General features: G+C 39.8%; 3 protein-coding genes across 3 annotated transcripts; 1 reads left to right on the forward strand and 2 right to left on the reverse strand.

Annotated features, from left to right (window-relative positions):
* Positions 1 to 707: 707 nt before the first annotated feature.
* On the reverse strand, positions 708 to 6,063 carry gprin3b (GPRIN family member 3b). The gene is given in 3 exon segments (XM_063883149.1): positions 708 to 2,819; positions 2,822 to 3,792; positions 5,741 to 6,063. Coding segments are annotated over 2 exon segments (2,385 nt in total). The 5' UTR covers positions 3,717 to 3,792; positions 5,741 to 6,063; the 3' UTR covers positions 708 to 1,329.
* A 2,407-nt stretch (positions 6,064 to 8,470) lies between these two features.
* elmod2 (ELMO/CED-12 domain containing 2) lies at positions 8,471 to 14,007 on the forward strand. The gene is made up of 9 exons (XM_063883195.1): positions 8,471 to 8,780; positions 9,938 to 10,085; positions 10,178 to 10,206; positions 11,085 to 11,182; positions 11,367 to 11,496; positions 11,781 to 11,914; positions 12,747 to 12,815; positions 12,895 to 13,028; positions 13,168 to 14,007. The coding sequence occupies exons 2-9, from the start codon at positions 9,941 to 9,943 to the stop codon at positions 13,323 to 13,325; spliced, it is 897 nt and encodes a 298-aa protein (XP_063739265.1). The 5' UTR covers positions 8,471 to 8,780; positions 9,938 to 9,940; the 3' UTR covers positions 13,326 to 14,007.
* A 71-nt stretch (positions 14,008 to 14,078) lies between these two features.
* ucp1 (uncoupling protein 1) lies at positions 14,079 to 18,622 on the reverse strand. Its single transcript, XM_063883194.1, has 7 exons — positions 18,188 to 18,622; positions 17,905 to 18,041; positions 17,452 to 17,650; positions 16,488 to 16,685; positions 15,712 to 15,813; positions 14,703 to 14,883; positions 14,079 to 14,525 (listed from the first exon to the last, which is right to left on the reverse strand). The coding sequence occupies exons 2-7, from the start codon at positions 18,028 to 18,030 to the stop codon at positions 14,411 to 14,413; spliced, it is 921 nt and encodes a 306-aa protein (XP_063739264.1). The 5' UTR covers positions 18,031 to 18,041; positions 18,188 to 18,622; the 3' UTR covers positions 14,079 to 14,410.
* Between the last annotated feature and the right edge of the window lie 680 nt (positions 18,623 to 19,302).

Below are 19,302 nucleotides of genomic sequence, written 5' to 3' on the forward strand. Positions count from 1 at the left end.
GAAGAATAGAAAATGTTTCAAGAGCTAGTCTCTGCTGTCTTTCTCTGACCTATAAAACAGTTCTGCAGAAATGTCTTCTCTGGCTGACTGAACCCAGTACTTGTAACTCTGCTGTTTACAAAAAAGTAAGCAATGCTAAATGGTGGGTTTATGTTAAAACTATAAAAAAGTGTTCTGTCTAGACTTGCATGCAAATCTCTGTGTAAATCAAAGGGAAATAGTTAGGAGCAAAGTATCCTTTGAACAAACTCCATGCTCTAGATGGAGATCACAAACTGTCTCATTAAGTTTGACATTAATGTATCCAGCACCGTCTAAAGCCTACGGTACCCTGCAGTCTGTCACTCTATTACATCTCCTGTGGACCGTGCAGATTATTCCTGCTGCTTTCACATCCCCTGACACGTGCGCTTGGCTGAGAGACACACACACACACACACACACACACACACACACACACACACACACACACACACACACACACACACACACACACACACACACACACACACACACACACACACACACACACACACACACACACACACACACACACACACACACACACACACACACACACACACCTTCAGTTATGGATGTGCTTGATTTACCTTGATTTTATTCTCTTTAAGTTTCTTTTAAAGTTTAATTTAAGCTTTACAATAATCAGGACAGGGATGCTAAATGAAGAGTATGCAAAGCTCAACTTAGTTTTTTGTTCTTTTAATAGAAAACCAAAGAAGAACAGAGATTAAACAGCGCATGTTTGCATACAGTCCCTTTTTTGCACAACATAATCACTTACTAAAGATAAATGTGCATGAAAAGAAAAGACAACAATTTTATAAATATAGGGCCCCAAAAAAACACCTCAAAAACATATACCAAATGCACCAAATGCAATGAGATGTTGGTTATATTTGCACAAATAGTAAGTTATATGTCTAGCCTGCGCTCAGTGTCTTTCCCTGTGAAGGTCTGCACTTCACTTTAGGTCACACAATCCTAACTTGTACATGCGTTCCTCTATTATTGCCTCTGTTAGGTAAAGTTCTCTCTCTTTTTATAATATCTATTTCTAGAAAATAAATCTTGGGTTGTTCATAGTATATTTCTATTTTCTACCTTCTTCACAAACATTACAAATAGTTCGACTCTTTATGCTACAACAGTCCAGTCTACTTACTGACTTACTTACTTACTTACTTACAGGGATCGTCGTCTCATTAATGCTTTCACTTGGCATTGCAATCATGTCGAAGGGGAGGACAAACATTTTGACCTCTAGGAAAAACAGAAGAGTTTGACATTGGCTACCTCTGCGCTGTGCTACTCGAGGATGGAGGAGGGAGGGGGATGCACGCAGCAGTTTGGCCGTCTGACATTTTGCAGCATTGACCTGAAAATGTTCTGCTGCCTCCTTTTGTTCTTCTTGCCGTGGCCTGGCGAGTCCGCAACAGAGACTGACTTCCTGATGGAGGTCTGCACGACCAGTTTCCTCTCTTGCTCCTTGATTTTGCACTGCAAGTGGCTCTGAATGGCAAAACCGAGGGATTCTGGGTCCACAGACGCCCCGTAAACCTCCCATGTCATGCCCTGTTCATCCCAGACGACATCATGGATGCTCTTTTCCTTCTGGTCATCCTCTTCTTTCTTCCTCTCTTGTTCTGTCTTCTGTTTGCCTGACTTTGTCTCTTTCTTCGAGGCTTTACCACCAGCTTTAGCCTTCTGTTTCGGACTTGCAGCTTTTGCTTTCGTTGGTTCTGGCTTGGATGCTGTTTTTGTTGCTGTTGTTGCTATTGGCGGGGCCTGAGTTGGCTTGGTTTTAACAGAAGCCCGAGACAGCGCAGCATTGTTACTGTCAGCAGATCCAGCCTTGGTAGCACCCTCTGTCTCTGGGGTTTTTCCTGATTTAAGAGAGGGAGCCTCAGCAGTGGCTGTTTTTGCTGTAGATTTCTGAACACTTGTTTTATTCTGGGAGTTACCCGTCTCTCCTTGCTCTTTGTGGTTGCTGTGTTCAATATTGATCTGATAAACTGGCTGTGTGTTGCAGAGAGCTGAGTCTTTAGGCTTGGCTCCGAGCCTTTTGTCCTGCTGCTGGGACAAAGTTTCTGAAGGAAAACCCACACTGACATTTTGGTTAGGGCACATCTCTGCCTCAACCGTGAGTCTCTCTGACCTTGGATCAGCAGGTAGAGGACTCATGCTGATCTGATGTATTCCCACGCCCCCGTCGGCCTGGTAGACCACAGCCAGGCTCTGCGCCGCCTCCCTGGGGACTGCACCACCGTTGCGAGGCACATCGAAAGGCAGCAGGCTGGGACTTGTGGACACGGCCTTGCTGCACGTGGTCACCACCGCCTGAACCTCCATATCGTGACGCTGCTTGACTGGAGTGGGTGATGGGGATAAGGTCATCGTCGAAGCCTCCTTGAACAGCTTGCCGAGCTGCTGCTGCCCTTCAGAGACAGATGTGTTGATCTGGATGGCCTCCTCAGACACATCTGCCATCATGCTTTGTGACGCCTGGGGCAGAGTGGAGGAGTCCTTCTGTGAAGATGCTGGATGTTTTTCTGAGGAGACATGAGGTTTCTTTTCGGGAGGCATGTCCTTCTTTGGATGTGTTGAACTTGAAGTTGTGTCAGTACACCTAAGCTCTGCATCTTTGCTCTTAGATGGAGGTGTAATGGAGCAAAAAGGAGCTGCAGTAGTTTCGATGCTTTGTTTAGCTTTGGGAGTCTCTTTCGGATCCTCCAGCGTGGATGAGTCCTTCTGAGAAAACGGTGGTTGATGTTTATCTGAAGAGACTTGTGGTTTCTTTACTGTTGGCGTGTCCTTCTCTGGATGTGTTGAACATGAAATCTTATCAGTACACTAACCTCTGCATCCTTGCCCTTAGACAGAGGTGTAGTTGAGCTAAGGGGAGCTGCAGTAGTTTCTATGCCTTGTTTAGCTTTTGGAGTCTCTTTCGGATTGACAGAGCTTTGTGAGCTGCTACACATGTGATCTGGCTCTTGAAGTTTCTGTGGTACAGCTGTGTCCCTATTTTTTGGAGCTGTACTACTTCCTTTATAATCCTGTTGTGGTTCAGATGCTGTATGCCTTAATTCACAGGGGTTGTTGAGATTTGTAATACTTGGTGATGCATTTGTATTACTGTGCTCTTGTGATGATGATGCCAACTTTGCATATTCCTCCTCTGCTGCACTCTGCCCTTTTATTCTGCAGTCATTGTTCTGCATGTCGATCTTTGAGGCTGTAAGAGCAGGCGACACACACCCCTTACAGACATCCTTTTGATCAGTCATGCTTATCATTTTAATGTTAGCGTTTGAATCCCTCTGGTCTCCTGCTTCACCCACACTTTGACTTATTAGAGTCAGGTCTTGCATCTGTTGATCTCCTCCTGTCACAGGTTCTGTCTTCGTCTGGTTTCCATTAGTCGCTACTGGTTTGTCTGACACAGCGCTGCAGACTGGTTCTCCTCCCTTTGAAGCTGTTTTTGGGATTTGTGTGATATTGGGAGCAGCAGTCAGAGATGAGTTATCCTGTGTGTGATCAGGAGATGTGAGGGTTGTTTTTGGACAAATCTGAGAGAGTTTGAGGTTGGGCTCGTTCGCCCTGTTGGCATTGGGCTCCTTATTGCCCAGCGTGTCTACCACAGCCAGCTGAGGCACCATCTGGACTGTCACTGTCCTTTTTGGGTTGGTTCCCATGCTGGATACACTGCTTCAGTCTTTAAATATTGTTGTAATCCAAAGATGAAAACAGATGGGTCTTTTGTGTGATTCCCTAAAGGATGAAAACAGAAATTGGCTGAGTTTGTAGAATCACATGGAAGTCCAGGCCAAGATTATGTAACCATCATGTAAAATGCATTCCAGGTCTCAGTTCCATTAACAGAAATTTAAATAATCATTGTTAGAATAAAGGCAAAGGACCAGAACAATCAATTCCCCTAATTCAACTACTGCTTGTAGTTAAGATTACCGGTAATGTAGTTTGTGAAACTGTGACTGTTGCTAAATTACTGTAAATGCAGTTCAATTTATTGTCTTTTCTGTCTCTTCAACACACTCTTAAAGTTTCTTGTGAACCTCAATCAAAGTGCGAATCAAATTTTTGTATTAAACCGTTTTAGTTCTTATAAACTTAAATTGAAGATTTGTTTTCTTGCATTTACTGTAGAAATCCTTAAGTTCAATTTAGATAATTAATGGACAACTGTACTACATTTCCTGTCAAGAACTCTTTTATTTGGCTCTTAGGTGGTTAACTATAGAAGCCAGCACAACACCAGTGAAAATGGCTTCAGGTTAATTTCAATTTCAATTGAGGAGCGAGCCAATTGTACAAATAATATAAAACATAATTACTCGGGGTTATCCCTAATAAGTGTGCAGAAAAAGGATGTTTGAATTAAAAAGTTTGGATGATCTACAGTCAGTGTAGTTTCATTGGGTCCACCAGTCTTATCTTGTTCCTAACTTCATAATTAATGTGTTTGCTTATCACACAGTTCTCATCTAAATATTTAATAAATACCAGAACAAGAAGTGGCAGTATAATGTAGCTGGTCAATTCGTTTTTATGCTTACAGAAGAGAGTCCTGTTATCTTGTTGTTGGATCAGTTAAATTGCTCACTTCTGTGTTCTTTAATAGATTGCATAGCCCTGTTAAAATCAAGTGTAAATCAATGATTATTTTAAATGATATGAGAATTTAGAAACACTTAGTGAAGTATAAACAGAAAGGTTTGAAAGCTTAAAGTAATGTGCATTTTATCTTGTATTCAATCTAGTACTAAGTATTTTACTTTCCCAAATCTCTTCATCCCAGACCTAATGAATGACTTCAGCTCAGTCCGTCTCCTAACAGTGTAAAAGCATCTGAGCCACTTCAACTGATGTGCCAGCACTCACCAAACATCTGAAGAATCCAATAGTTTGGAGTAAGGTAAAATAATTGCCGGTGAGCGAGCCTTCCTTTAATCATACAAAACCATCAATAGGCTTCATAAAAAGAAGGAAGAACCACCATTGACAATTCACTGGTCCACAGGGAGCAAGTTTGCTATTTCCATTGCAGTGACACTACTGATGATGATCCATTCTGCATAATGTGCAGCTCATCTCAGTGAAAGTAAGGTGTATCCCAGCCTTGTCTTTTTAGTTATTCCTATTCTCACATAAACAAGCATCGTCACAAGTCTCCACAACAAAAAACATTATTTATTTTATACAGATCTGATCATATTCATGCCTAGATTACTCGAGAATAACTACAAATCTATATCTTAATGTACGAGAATTCATTTTCTAAGTTTAACTTGAATTAAAAACACCTGCTGTGTTAGGTCATGTGCTGGTGTAACCCATTAGTGCTGAGCCACTATGCATCTGCGTGTCTGTTTTGTGCAAATATTCATGGGAAGCATAAATCCTGTATGTTTATTCAACAATTAAAATTCCCCTGTGTATTAAGCCTGCAGCAGTTTAGGAACAACAGAAAGTGTGTTTAATGAATGTGAAAACGTTCTACATACATTAAAGTGCTGCACACGACCTATCGGGCCAATTAATATCTATGTCATGTACTGTAGCCCACATCTACAGTCCTGTCCCACCCCAATATCACAGAGACCACTGATATATGCTGATATGATATGACCTTGCGGACAATTTCTACATCTGATACGCATGAAACCAGTGTAAAGAGAAGAGGAGGGGGGCTTCTTACCTTAAGAGAGGCTCTATGTCCCCCTAGCTCCTTCTGGGGGTGCGTTCGTGCCAGTGAGATGAGGCAAAACCCTAAAAATGAATATGGAAAACCAGCCCTGTTGTCGGTGACACCAAGCCACGCCTTCCACCACGATATTGGAGGTATCGATCCTCCACCGCGAAGCGTAAAAAATAAAGCCCTGCCTGCCTGCCTGCCTGACTGCCTGACTGCCTGCCCGTGCGCAATGAGTCACCGCCGTCCGACCGAGGGATGCTCTTGTTGCGTTGAAAAAAAAAAGTGCACCCTTTTCAAAATGGACCTCTCATGGTGTGTGACTGACTGAAGAGGTCCAGCGCAGGAAACGTGGTGCAGCAGAGTGAACCTAGATGAATGGGTGAATGGGGGGGGTGAGGGTGGAGGCAGTGCTGTATCAGCCGCAGGCATCCACCGTCACTTGCACTTGCACTTGAAATTGATTACTCTTAGATCCTAGCAGTGTGTTTTGTTGCTAAGGCAGCCTGTTATATTTCAAGAAGATATGTCTTTCATATGTCTTTTTGTATGGATTTACAACCTTTAGTCCCGCCAATCTGTGTCACAATAACTACACTTTGCATGGCAGTGAGTTTGATAGTGTAAAGTTGGATGATGTGATTGTATTATGCAGATTGAAGAGACTGGGCTAAGGCTATTTAAAACACATATTTGGAATTCTGCCCTTGTGGACTGTAAAGCTTTGCAAAGGTATAATGAGGAGAAAAATACTGCAATGATAGATGTAATCAAGATGATAAAACAAACATAACCGATTCCATGCCTGTATAGGTTTGAATAGATAACTCCCATAGAACATCTGGTAATGACTTTAAATCCTACTGTAGGTTTCAGTGGACTAGCAATTGCATTCCCTTGTCTACCAAAGCAAAGAAGGTGTGCTTGTTCTCTTTATCATCACTTTCTTCCATATATACTGGAAAGTAATGGGTTGTCATCAGGTTTGCAGTGTACAGTAAGTGATTGAGACTTCATTGTACATATTGTACCAATGAACACCTGCATTGGTTTCCTGTTGGTTTGGTCCTCCTGTCAACCATGTCATCCTGCTGGCACCCACAGGATTTGCCGCTGCAGGTGAAGAAGAGATACAAAAACAAAAAGTTCATCTGATACATTTCACATTTGAGTATTTTTCAGCTATAGTCGTGATGCATTAACATCAATATTATGTGATGTCATCAGTGCTATATTAACTGATATCAATAGCAGCATTACTGGCTCCCTCACTTGACCCATGTGCTCTTATTATAAAATAAGTGGTTACTTTGTTCCTTAGTGTTTAAAAATAGCCTGGACCTGAGATAGGAGCTCCTCTTGAAATGCAGTAATTGTATGGGATACACCTCCTGCCTTTAAAAAGCCCAGAGGGACTGATTAGGTGGGAAGGTAGACTCTGAATTAATTACAGTTGAGTGCACCATCGGTGAGCGACTCAGGACATACTGTAGGAAATGCTGATATGCCAGACTTACTGCTTCAGGCTGACGACAGCCTGTTTGGAATATAGGACACAGTTGGTGAGAATAAATGTGATTCATTGATAAGGCAATATGTCTGCAACCATTTTGTACATGGCCGAGACATGATGATACAAAATGTGTAAACCTCCCTATTAAATGGTGTCTGTGTGGAATACTGGAGATATAAAGGCAGATAATTGGTCTATTTTTAAGTAGACTATTAAATTAACCCTGACACAGTCAATTGGTAGATCTAGCATCCTCTTGTGGTTAAATTTGGAAAGGCAAATTCTTGATTAAACCTGGTTCTATTAGCTGAAACCAACATTATATTCAAACTATAATATCAACTCAACTACAGTGAGTTTTGATTTGTCTGTAATGAGGACTTTAAGTCAAGTCGGTGAAAATGGCACATGAAATGGCCTAAAGTGCTTTACAGTTGAGGCACATGTGTAAAAAAAAACGAACTCAGTTAAAGTATACATAATTAACGAATAAAAAGACAACAATCCATAATGAAATGGAATAAAAACTAAAAAGATATTAAGCAATAATGTGTTAGGAGGTATGGAATAAAATCAACAGATTAAAAAGCTGTAAAACAACATCATAATAAGACTGCTAAACGCCTGAGCTCTGTTAAGGGCCTCCATAACCCAAAGCATTCATCTGGTTGCATCTCACAATTGATTTAATGTATTACCTTAATAGTTATTAGCAGATCAAACAGTACTTAATTGTATTTTGCCTACATTCTGTTCTTTATATTTTTATTCTATTTACAGAATCCAGCATTTAATTGGTCACTTTCAACATACTCTGCATCATTTAGCTTATTGTGTTTATTTATTTTTCTGACATGTACTGTATATAGTTCATCTGCCACCTTTTATTTTGTAGCACAAGTTGTTGTTAGGTTGACCTGAATGACCTGGTTGCAGAATCTAAAGTTCCCAAGTGAGTATGGTAGTGTTAAGCTAATCCATTCGAAGCTTTTAAACACCTTTTCATATTTTAAAACCAGTTCTACATTTTCCTGTTATAACTCCACTCATCTGGATTTAATTTCCAGATTATGAAATACATAGCATTTCAATGAAAGGTTGTAAATGTCCCTTCAGCTTTGGTGCACACAGCAGCTTGGACAATGGATGGCGCTACAGCGATGTGTCAATGAAAGGCTGTCGTGGCGTGTGGTTTGTTCAAATACGTCAAGTGAAGTAGCCGACATAGAAAACGTCAACCCAAGTTTCTCGGAGTGTGTCCGGTATTTTAGCAGATCTTGCAAAATTATCCCCTCTCATAAAACCATTTAAAGAAAAAAATCATGTAATACTAAATTACAAGTATACCTCCAATTAAAACATCGTCAATTTACCAACTGCGTGTGAACGGCCGTGTGTCTGGTCAGAACCTGAACGCATCAGAGCCAGACTGTTGTCAAGAGAAACGCAGCTAACATTTACCCCCCACACACACGGCTAACAGCAGTAAGTGGAGACAAGTTTGGATATATATTGGTCTCTTCGGCAGAAAGGGTAAGCTTGACTTCAGCCTTTTGATCGTCATAAATACTATACAAGAAAACAATGCATCAGACGCAACCTAATCGAAGATAACATAGCTAACGTCTGCTAACAGTTTGGCGAATACAATGACAACCTGTTGTCTCAACCTGTCATCTGGGAGTTTTTAAGCTAGTTAGCTCAATTAGTTTATCAAAGTCACAGGTAACTAGCACTCAGCTTGCTAACACGTAGGTGGACTGGTTCTAAAGCGCCACTAAACTCGCCGTATGTTTGTAGTTTAACATAGACTGAATAGGTTCGATGTAAGAAGTTAGCTGTAGCGCTAATGTTAGCTACCACAATGGTATTGTTTTGCCAGTTCCAGTAAAAGCTCATTTCACATAATCCAGACTCATTGTAAGTTATATAGTTGTATTTTTCTAGGTGTGATTGATCAGCTGACTCTCATATATGTTATGATGGACTCTTACCTGGTTTGAAACGCATAATATTGTCTCTACAACTCTGAACTGTGGCCATTGTCACCATGACAGTCGCCAGTGTGTCCCATTCACACTAATGGCTTTGTGCTCGTTAGGCAGTGGTGGAAAGGGCAGTAACTAACAATGTAGTTAAATACGTTTTTGAGGTAGATATAGTTGATTATTTCCATGTTATGCGACTTAAAACTTCTACACCACTAGAAATGTGTGTTTTAACTGAACTGAATCGTAGTTATACTTTTAGATTAAAATCGTTCAACACATCATATTCTCTTCTTTAATCTAGCCTCTTTAAAGGTCAACATTTCAATTGTATACAAGAGTTGATCAATATTTGATAAGTAGATTGAAACATAACACATATTAGTTCCTATTTCTTATGAGTGAGTTTATTTTTTTTAGTTTCTTGCTTTAGGTTTTAGTAAATGAAATAATCAACTTGCAGGAATGGGTGTTTTGATGTTCATTTTTCTATTATTATTTCTTGACAAAGATCAACCAACAAAAAAAGCTGGTAGTTATTCAGGTGGTTCAGCTCCAGCTTAACAGGTGCTTAATCACAGCTTGCAGTGACATTTAGTGCCCCCTTGAAACATCGAAGGGGTGCTCATTACCTCTGATGGAGGATTTAAATTGTTCTGCTGTCTATGTCATATTATTCTTTCTATTCTCTCCATGTTGTAGAAGATGTTTGGGTATATCTGGCAGTATGTCTACACTTCCTTCCTGAGATATTGGCTGAAGTGGTTCATCAGACAGGCGACAGGGACATGTGAGCTGCAGCGAATATGCTCCGGATACAAGCCTGGTGCAACAAGGACAACTAAAGCAGGTCAGTAAAATCGTCCCGAATCTTGTGTACTTTTACTGCATAGTTTTAAGTCTACTCCAGTATTTTAATCTGCCTCTTGTGTCTTGTTGCAGAATATTCTCTCCGCTCATCAAAGAACAAGGTAAGAACATGTTGACAGTGTGATTCTGGTAGATACTGTATCATAGGGATATTTTCCTATACAAAAGATTGCTCCTGGTTAATTTCCAGAGGCAGCTTCACTATTTGGGATTTACGAATAGATTTTATTATGAATATTTGTTTTTTTATATGCCCATAATCAGATTTTTAAAAATCCTTTATTAGTCCCACAGCGGGGAAATTTACATTTTGTTAAAGTGAAAGTTTTTGAGTCTCTATTGTTATGAAAAAAATCTCTGGTCCCATTGTTTGAGTGTACACTATTGGATGGTTGGCAATCTTTGTTGGGTTGACCTGAGGCCCTTAACATTGTTAATAGGGTCGGAAATTTCAGAAACACAATATAACCAACTCATTTTGTGCTTTTGAGAAAAACAGTGTGAGTAGGGAGCTTGTATAAAATAGCTGGACGAGCTAATATGATTTTTTTTTTTAGATCTGGACAATAGTCTCACTTAAATTGATGTTTAAGCTATGTGAGCCCAAAGAGCAGTAAAAAGGAAACATCTCATGTTTGGCTACAGAGCTGTTTATTATCTGGTAGGCTGTTGTATGTAAAGTCATATTGTGTGCTCTTAATCAGTTCTTATCTAGTAAAACAGTTGCCCAGTTTAGATGCATTGACACTACTTGTCATGTATAGCTGGATAAGCATTTTCCAACCAACAGTCCATTCAATGAGGAGACAGAAGTGCTTTGTCATCTTTTCTTTGTTTTTCAGTTTGACTTTCGAAAGGTTTTTTTTTTTCTCCTCGTGGCTGACAGCTTAGATTAAACGGCTGCAATTGTGCCAATTTTCTGTCTGGTCACTCCCTGTATGTTTACTTCTCTGTAACTACCTCCTCCTCTCCTTTGTAGGTCTTAAGAGGAGCTTTGGAACCCAGCAAGGCAAATTTAGAACAATGTGTGGACCAAATTATGAAAGAGAAGAATGTTAAACCCCAGAAAGATCCGCAGTAAGGTTTCTTCTTATCTGAAACTTTGAGGTTTCTTGTCACCAGCTTTTTATTTCTGCATCATACTAAGTGTCATTTTGTTAACTACTAATTATTTCTTTACCTCCGCGACCCTGACGGAAAAGCGGGAGAAGATGGATGGATGGACGGATTAATTATTTCTTTAAACTCTCTACCTGTTTAGGTTCAAGGAAAGCCTACACATCTGTCTGTTACAGATTACAGGAAACAGCAGCCTGTACATATCTGTGGAAGACTTGAGAAAGGAAGTGTTCAGCTCAGAGAACCAAGAGCATGAGGCCATGCTGTTGAAGGTGTGTGTTCCTGATTCTAAAATCAGTTCTTAATGTTTTATAATTATCATAATATGTTAAGCTAACATTCTGCTTTGGCTGTGCATAGACACAGCCAAAGCAGGTTTTAAAAGGATAAGCTAGTTTATAATTAGAGTAAGACAGCACAATAAAACAGCATGATTTTCATCACAGTATAGAAGGAATTGATTATGGTTCCAAACTGTTATGTACGCAATCCTTTTACCTGTAGTTCAGTACAGTGGCAATTTAAATGTTTAACCCTAAAATGATTTTCCTCTCAGCTGTGGGACCTGCTGATGCCGGCGGTCAAACTGGAGTCGAGGATAACCAAACAGTGGGGAGACATCGGATTTCAGGGCGATGATCCAAAGACTGACTTCAGAGGAATGGGCATGCTAGGCCTTAAAAACCTTGTGTAAGTCCCTTAAATTAATAACAATTACACATATATTAACTTTGTGATAAGTAACTATAGACACATCAGTACTGCCAATGAAGAACATTACCATCTACTGTATTCTGTAAACTATCACCTTGGTTTCTATGATGGAAAAAGCTCTTTACTTACCTAGTTTCATTCACATTAAAACACAGTAACATAAAGAACAGTAATTGTTTCTGTGCAGTCGTATACCTTACTAACCTTGTTGCAAAGCACAGTAAATAACGGTTTAACAACGACACAGGTAAAGAAAACTGACCAAGCAAAACAAACTTATAGTTAAGTTATCTGTCATTATGACCCTGAAAATTCAATGCTAAATCCAACTGCAGCTCGATTTCCCATACACTAAATAAAACTAATCAAAACTGCTGCAAATGTTATTATATATTATTATCACAAGAGACTTTAAATGTGTAACGTACAGATTCACATCATTTATTTCCATGGTTTGGATTATTATTAAGTATACACTGTCATGTTTAAAAACCATATTCTAGGAAAAAGCTGCATTTTCAAACACTGTCTAATAATTAAACTGAGGCTTTACAGACCCTGGTAATGATTTATCTGTGTGGGGTCAGGCGTTTGTTTTCACACCTTGCGGTCTAGTAGCCTATGCTGTAACATATCAAATCACTATCAAATAAATGGAGGCTGTGGCAGGATGTAACTCAGGGATTCAGGTGTGTAATGCTAGTAATGTATCCACAAGCAGAGATTTTCTTTCCAAACCATTAGTCTAGAGCCCACATTGCTCCATCACTTTTGCAATCATTAATATAATTCATTGTTTTTGTTTCAGTTTTTTCAGTGAAAACTACACAGAAGAGGCTCGCCAGGTGTTGTCTCATGCAAACCATCCTAAACTAGGGTAAGACATCCATACATTTATTCATATCCACAAATATGTTTTGTCAGTTAAGCTGAAAACGTTTGTCCTCATATTTCAGGTATTCTTATGCCATTGTTGGGATCAACTTGACGGAGATGGCGTACAGCCTCCTGAAAAGCGGTGAATTGAAACCTCATTTCTACAACACAGTACCGGGCACACCTGAGCTCCAGCACTTTCATCAGCTATACTGTGAGTAAAAAGAAATCAAACAACTGTTCTATTTTTCAACATCTCTGATTATCTCTATTCTAGAAGAAAAAAAACCTAATCTTTTTAATAAGTGTCACTTTTTTATGGATTTCTCTAAAAATCTGTGTTTTTCTTCCAGGTTATCTGGCGTATGAATTTGATAAATTCTGGGTGGCAGAAGAACCAGAAAGCATCATGGAGTTCAATCAGTACAGAGAGAAATTCCACAACATAGTGAAGACCCATCTACAGGACCCTGATGTAAACCTCACATTGACTGTCTGCTCTAAAAACTAACTTGTTAATCCAAAATAATTATTTGGAAATACTGCCTCACCTGTCCATGGCCCCTGGCGATATTTAAAGGAGATGAAGACAAAAATCAGATTAAAGCTGGTTGGTCTCACAAAATATTGAAGACAGTATTCCGCATTCCTTATTTTTGGTTTCATGGTTCATTAGTCATTCTTCTCATCTTGGTACAGTACTAGTTAAGCGTTTTAAAATAGAGCACAAATCCAACCCCTTATACCTCAAAATGTCCATTCCAGAGATTAGTTTACATTCAAATGGGAAATGTGAGTTTCTGCAGCAGACTGTAGAGATAATAGGGCTTTCTTTATGAGGATGTAAGCACTTTCAGTCAGCAAGCAGCCAAATTATTCCGGTAGACAGTTAAAGAAATGGTGACTAACTCCCATATTTGTAGCTTTCTTATTTGTATTTAATTAAACAACACCTCACAGTTGTCCTGCTCAGGAATTGGATTTTTATGTCCTAAATTTGTGCATGTTTTAATGTTGATGGCATCTGTATTCTGTAATATAGGTAAACTCAAAATGGTTGTTGCCTCCATTTTCAAATCTGCATTTTTATTCCCTGTAATAATATTTTGCCGTGACTTTCTTTTGAGGAAAGTATGTGATAGTTAACACATCTGACTCAAGGTTAATAAATACATGTTATGTTTTAAAATGTGTTTTGTGTGATGAAAGAAGCACAAGTCATTAAGCAAGCACAGAGTCTGTAAAACAACACATATACTGTATATTTAAATTTCACATAAACCTGTTGGACGTTTTATTTATGATGCACTGTTATAAGCTGCCTAAAATATAGAATTAGCAGATTGAGATTTACTTAAAGTGCAAACTTCTGAAAGGACAGTTAACACAACCATCAGCACCATTTACTCCCATTGAATTTCAAATGGGTTCATTAGGAAAAATTATAAATAAAAAGATGGAGCTGCATTTTGTTTATACATCAGTTCAACACAAAGTAAAATATTCCTTTTTCAACAAAGGATTTTTTTTGTTTGTCATCAAAAGACAAAAAGGATTAAACTAAGTCATTTCCCAGTCAAACTTTTTTCAGGAATCTCAATTTCCTTCCTCGAACCTCTTCTTTGAGAGCATCATGGCTCTCTTGATTTGCTCAAATGTGACAAACATCACTACGTTCCACGATCCCAACCTCAGAAATGATGGTACAAATCTACAGAGAACAAAGAAAAAAAGAGATATGATAAACTTTATGGATCCTAGAGAGGAACTTCAGGTGTTACGGCAGCACAGAGACAGAAACAAGTACAAAGGAGCAGATAAAACAAGATTAGATCGAGTAAGAGGTATTACTAAATGAGCCTGGTGGGGTCAGACAGGAGGAGCTCACCCTTTATAGAAAGCCGTGGGCCCCTCTTTAGTCATCATGATCCAGGAACAGTTGATGGCGCTCTTGTACAGACCCGGCGGTGAGTTCATGTATCTGGTTTTCACCACATCCACCGGGGAGGCAATCACTGTGGTGACAAAGCCGGCACCGAATGCAGAAACAAAGTGGCAGGGCAGATTATCTGTGGAGAGAGAGATAGTGAACAAGACATTAAAGAGTGTGGATGAGAGTAATGGAGGCCTTTGTCCTGAGCGGAGCAGTACGGAAACTCGTGTCAGCAGATCATATCACCTTTGTGAATGGGCCACCATAAATGATAGAGATAAATGTGGTATTAACTACTGTATTTACTGCACTGCAAGGGGGGAATACACCGTGTCCTGTACCAGCACCTTTATCAGCTGTGAGAGAGGGTGTGTGGGTGTCTTAGCCAATCAGCTGTTTCTGTGTGTGTGTGTGTGTGTGTGTGTGTGTGTGTGTGTGTGTGTGTGTGTGTGTGTGTGTGTGTGTGTGTGTGTGTGTGTGAATTAAAGAGTAACTACTTACATGTTACAGAGTTATGATATTACATGTCATTTTGTGGAAGCTTTAGTCCAGAGCGTCTTACAATAGGTGCAAAAAAACATGAAGGCACAAACTCGGAACAGCAAGAAACTTGCAGGAAAAAAGTAAATGTAATCAGTTACCGTTACTGAGCAGAACAAGTTATTGAATTACATTACAATTACATTATGTTAAATGAGCTTATATGAAGAGGGTTGAGGAGACTTTGAATGAAACGTTTGATAGCATCAGTCTAGAGTACTGAGGGTATAGTAAATGGCACACAAAGTCTAGTCTATGGTTATTGGACTTTGATATGCAAAGAAATCAGATGTAGTAATAACATTTCTTACATGAAGTGATTAAAGCAGATGCATTACTTATGGTATGTTTACCAGGGTAACTAGTCATCTCTAAGCTATTCTAAAGTAACCTTCCCCACGCATGCATGGTCTCTGTCACTCACCTGACAGCAGGCTGTGTTTGAGGATGGCCTCTTTGATCAGGTCATATGTAACCAGCTCTGTGCAGTTCACTAACGCATTTCTGGTGATGTTGGGTAGTGTGCCTGCAGGATCCAGAAAATAATAGTTTATATTTACACACATATTTATTTAAAAGGACCGAATATATACTTTGAAAGCGAGTGTTAGAATCTGCCTTTTTCCAGGCAGTACAGTTATGTAAGATACACAACAAACAAACACTTGCATCAAGAACACTCAATCACAATACATGGTAAATATCATCAGCAAAATAAAAGCTCACACTCTGATGTTACATGGCTTAATGGCTTACAGTTTACAGATACAGAAGATAAATAAACATGTGTGAAAAATAGATTATACTTCTACTAGCTATTACAATTGTTATTAATTGGACCCCAGCTTATAAAGGCAGTCCATATGGAAAAAATAATATACAGTGTGGTGGAAATTCTTGATATTAACTAGTCAAAGAGTTGTCCGTCTAAATCTTTAATCACCTGTTGCAACAGAGGCACACAACATACAGAGAGCAATGTCTCCACAGCCGAGTGACACAACTCAAACTGAAGAGTTGGCTTTTAAACAGTTACAATGAATGCATGCTTAGTCATGAGGTAACTGACCCATGACCCTATCAAAGTACAATAGGTGCGTGATCAGATCACTGGTCTCCCACTGTGTGATCACACGGCTCCATTACAATAGATCAACTATAAATACTATTTATTTTGTATCATGCTTCCTATAGCGTCACCTTTCCAGAGTCCCCGCATGCCTTCATTCTGGAAGATGTGTTTGTAGGCCTGCATGGTGCCCGTGTAGCGGCGGGCCACACCGTTAAGGTTCATCTGTGCCTGGAAACGAACCTTGACCACGTCAGTGGGCTGTGCAAACGACACCGCCATGGCGCCTGTGGTGCAGCCAGCCAGGATACGCACCAACACACTGGCATCTGGAGAGGGATGAACGGGAACAATCAGAGGTGAACATGACATCAATACAAACTGGAAACATAATTTACGACCTCTGAACTTCCTGAGGGGTCACTGGCTTTGTTGTCTGGCAAAGACACACTTGTGTGTTTTTCTCTTGGGAAATTGATTTTGAAGGTCTGAAGCCCCCTGAGACTTATTAGGGATTTTAGGGTTGAGTTCACTTGGAACAAAGAGGTATAATAATCAATGTGGAAGTGTATAATTAAGAGGCCCTATTATGCTTTTGGGGGTTTCCCTTTCCGGTAGTGTGTTATATAGTTTTTTGCACATGTTAATGGTTGGCAAAAAGGGTAGAATCCCAAAGTTCCCTTCAGAGGGAGTTTCTCCCACACACTCTCCACCCTGGACTGAATCGCCTCTATTGGACTCATTTGTTTACTTCCGTAAAAAAATTTCATCACTAAGTAACACTAGCAATTCTATTGGCTAGCATTTTAGCACATTGAACGTGATAGGCTAAGGGGCGGGACATTTCTAAACGGTTGACCAATCATAACAGAGCCAGCCAGCTAACCAATCAGAGCAGACTGGGCTCTGGTTTAAGACAGAGGGTGAAAAGAGGTGCTTCATCCCAGGCAGTATGAGGAAAATAAAGAGCTTTTTGAACATTAAAGCATGGAGACATGTCACAGTAGAGGAACAAAATACATACTGAACCTGAAAATGTGCATAATAAGGACTCTTTAAAAGAAAACCTGCATGTTCTTTAAATTAACCACTTACTGTCCGTGCCACCAGTGTAGAAGTTTTTGACATTGTCGTAGAGGCCGATTCTGATGGAGGCGAAGCACACCTGTCTCTGCAGCCCCGCCACCAGCCCGTTGTACAGAGACCTGGGCCCCTCAGTCCGGATCATGGTGCTGATTGTCCCAAACACCCCTCTGTAGCGGATCCCATCCACTCCCTTCACCTCTCCCTGAATCTGGGGTCAAAGATTCAGATTGTACTCGAGGCTAAAACCAGTGTTGATGAGTGCAATTCACTTTAATAAGGTACTTGAGTAAATGTGTTTTTACACCAATGCCAATATCAAACTATTTTCCATGTATCACACAACTAAATAAGAAGCGGTGGATCGTTATCACACAGGTGATATCTGATGCATTGCAGGAAATGTGTGGAAAACATGTTGCATGACATTTTCCTTTCTCTTTGTCAGTGTCTCTGAACAGATACCTGTAGTCTGACTTTGGCTGTGTCCAGAGGGAATGTGAACAGGTCAGCTACACAGGCTGCAGCCCCGGCGCTCGCCATCTTCACCCCCAGTGGAGGAGGAACATCTGAGGGTTTAAATCCCACCATCTTTCCTAACACTGGAGTTACAGAAGGTACGCACAAATGCACAATTAAAACAGCTCACTAACACCATATAACCATTGACCTCGTACAGTAATCATTCATACTTCCAATGAAAGGTTGCTGAATCTTTTACGATTGAGGATAAACACATAAAACATACCTTGTTTGTGTTAAATGTAAGGTTCCTTTTGATCCTCAGTATGTTGTTACCGGGCAGGATTTGATTGGCCAGATTATAATCCATAAAGGGTGCCGCTCTGCAGAAGGGGAAGATGCATCTTCAGCTCTGTATTTATATATCATCTGCCTGGCTTTTTTATGACATCGCTAGAGAGGCGTTACTGTGTACTCCTATACACAAGGGTCAAGTCAAAGTCCATCGACTGTCAGAAAGTCAATGTTCAATTTACCCCACAGTGCAGGGACCTTTCAGAAAAACAACTGTCTTACTTCCCCCATTCTGTGACTTTAACATTAGTATCTTTGTATCCAAACTGAGGTTTATTTCCAAAGCTGTCCATAAGATATTTATGTTTGTATTTGTTATTTTCAGGACAGTAAGTGTTTTTTCTTGTGTATTTCTCACTACACATTAAGTAATAGTGAAAAACAGAGAAAGTATTTGGACCTGATTGGCTAGAAGTCTTTATAGCCTCATATCATGTTACCCTTTCACTTTGGCATAAGCATTATGGTATCATACAGTATTTAGTCATATTTTCGTAGCAAAACACATTATATCCTGTTATTCAGGGTACCGGCTTTTTTAAATGGTTGTGGGGAGAGTAGTGACGTGAACTACGGTCTGAAGTTCACTATGAATCAGATAATACCTTTGCGTCACACAGAGTTCAATCACTCAGCAGTTTGGCAGTGAAGGGGCCTGTTTCATAATACCTTGCCCTCAAACTAACCTACGCAGCTTCTCAAATAGCAGGGAATTCTGGGAAAAGAAAATGTATTTGGGGCAGAAAATGTAACCTTGTTCAGTCGATGCATCGGTTTTATTATGGTTTAAATTAACTGTATGATCCTTTTTGATGCTGCAGTTTTTTACGTGTTGAGAATTATTATATTGAGAAGTGTTTCCAATATGTTGCCCACCCAACTAACTGTATATCAATGAATTAGACATTACAGAAAGTCACCTCTTAGGGTATTGCAATACAGATTAAAAGCCACAAAAAGTGAAGTCTTAAATGTTGACTCAGTGACTATTTTCAGTCGGTTCAACAAAAACTGAAGATTATAACTTGCATGGAGGTAGGGTTTCCT

Source organism: Eleginops maclovinus, chromosome 5 (genome assembly GCF_036324505.1).
Source record: "Eleginops maclovinus isolate JMC-PN-2008 ecotype Puerto Natales chromosome 5, JC_Emac_rtc_rv5, whole genome shotgun sequence".
In the NCBI taxonomy this organism is placed as follows: Eukaryota; Metazoa; Chordata; class Actinopteri; order Perciformes; family Eleginopidae; genus Eleginops; species Eleginops maclovinus.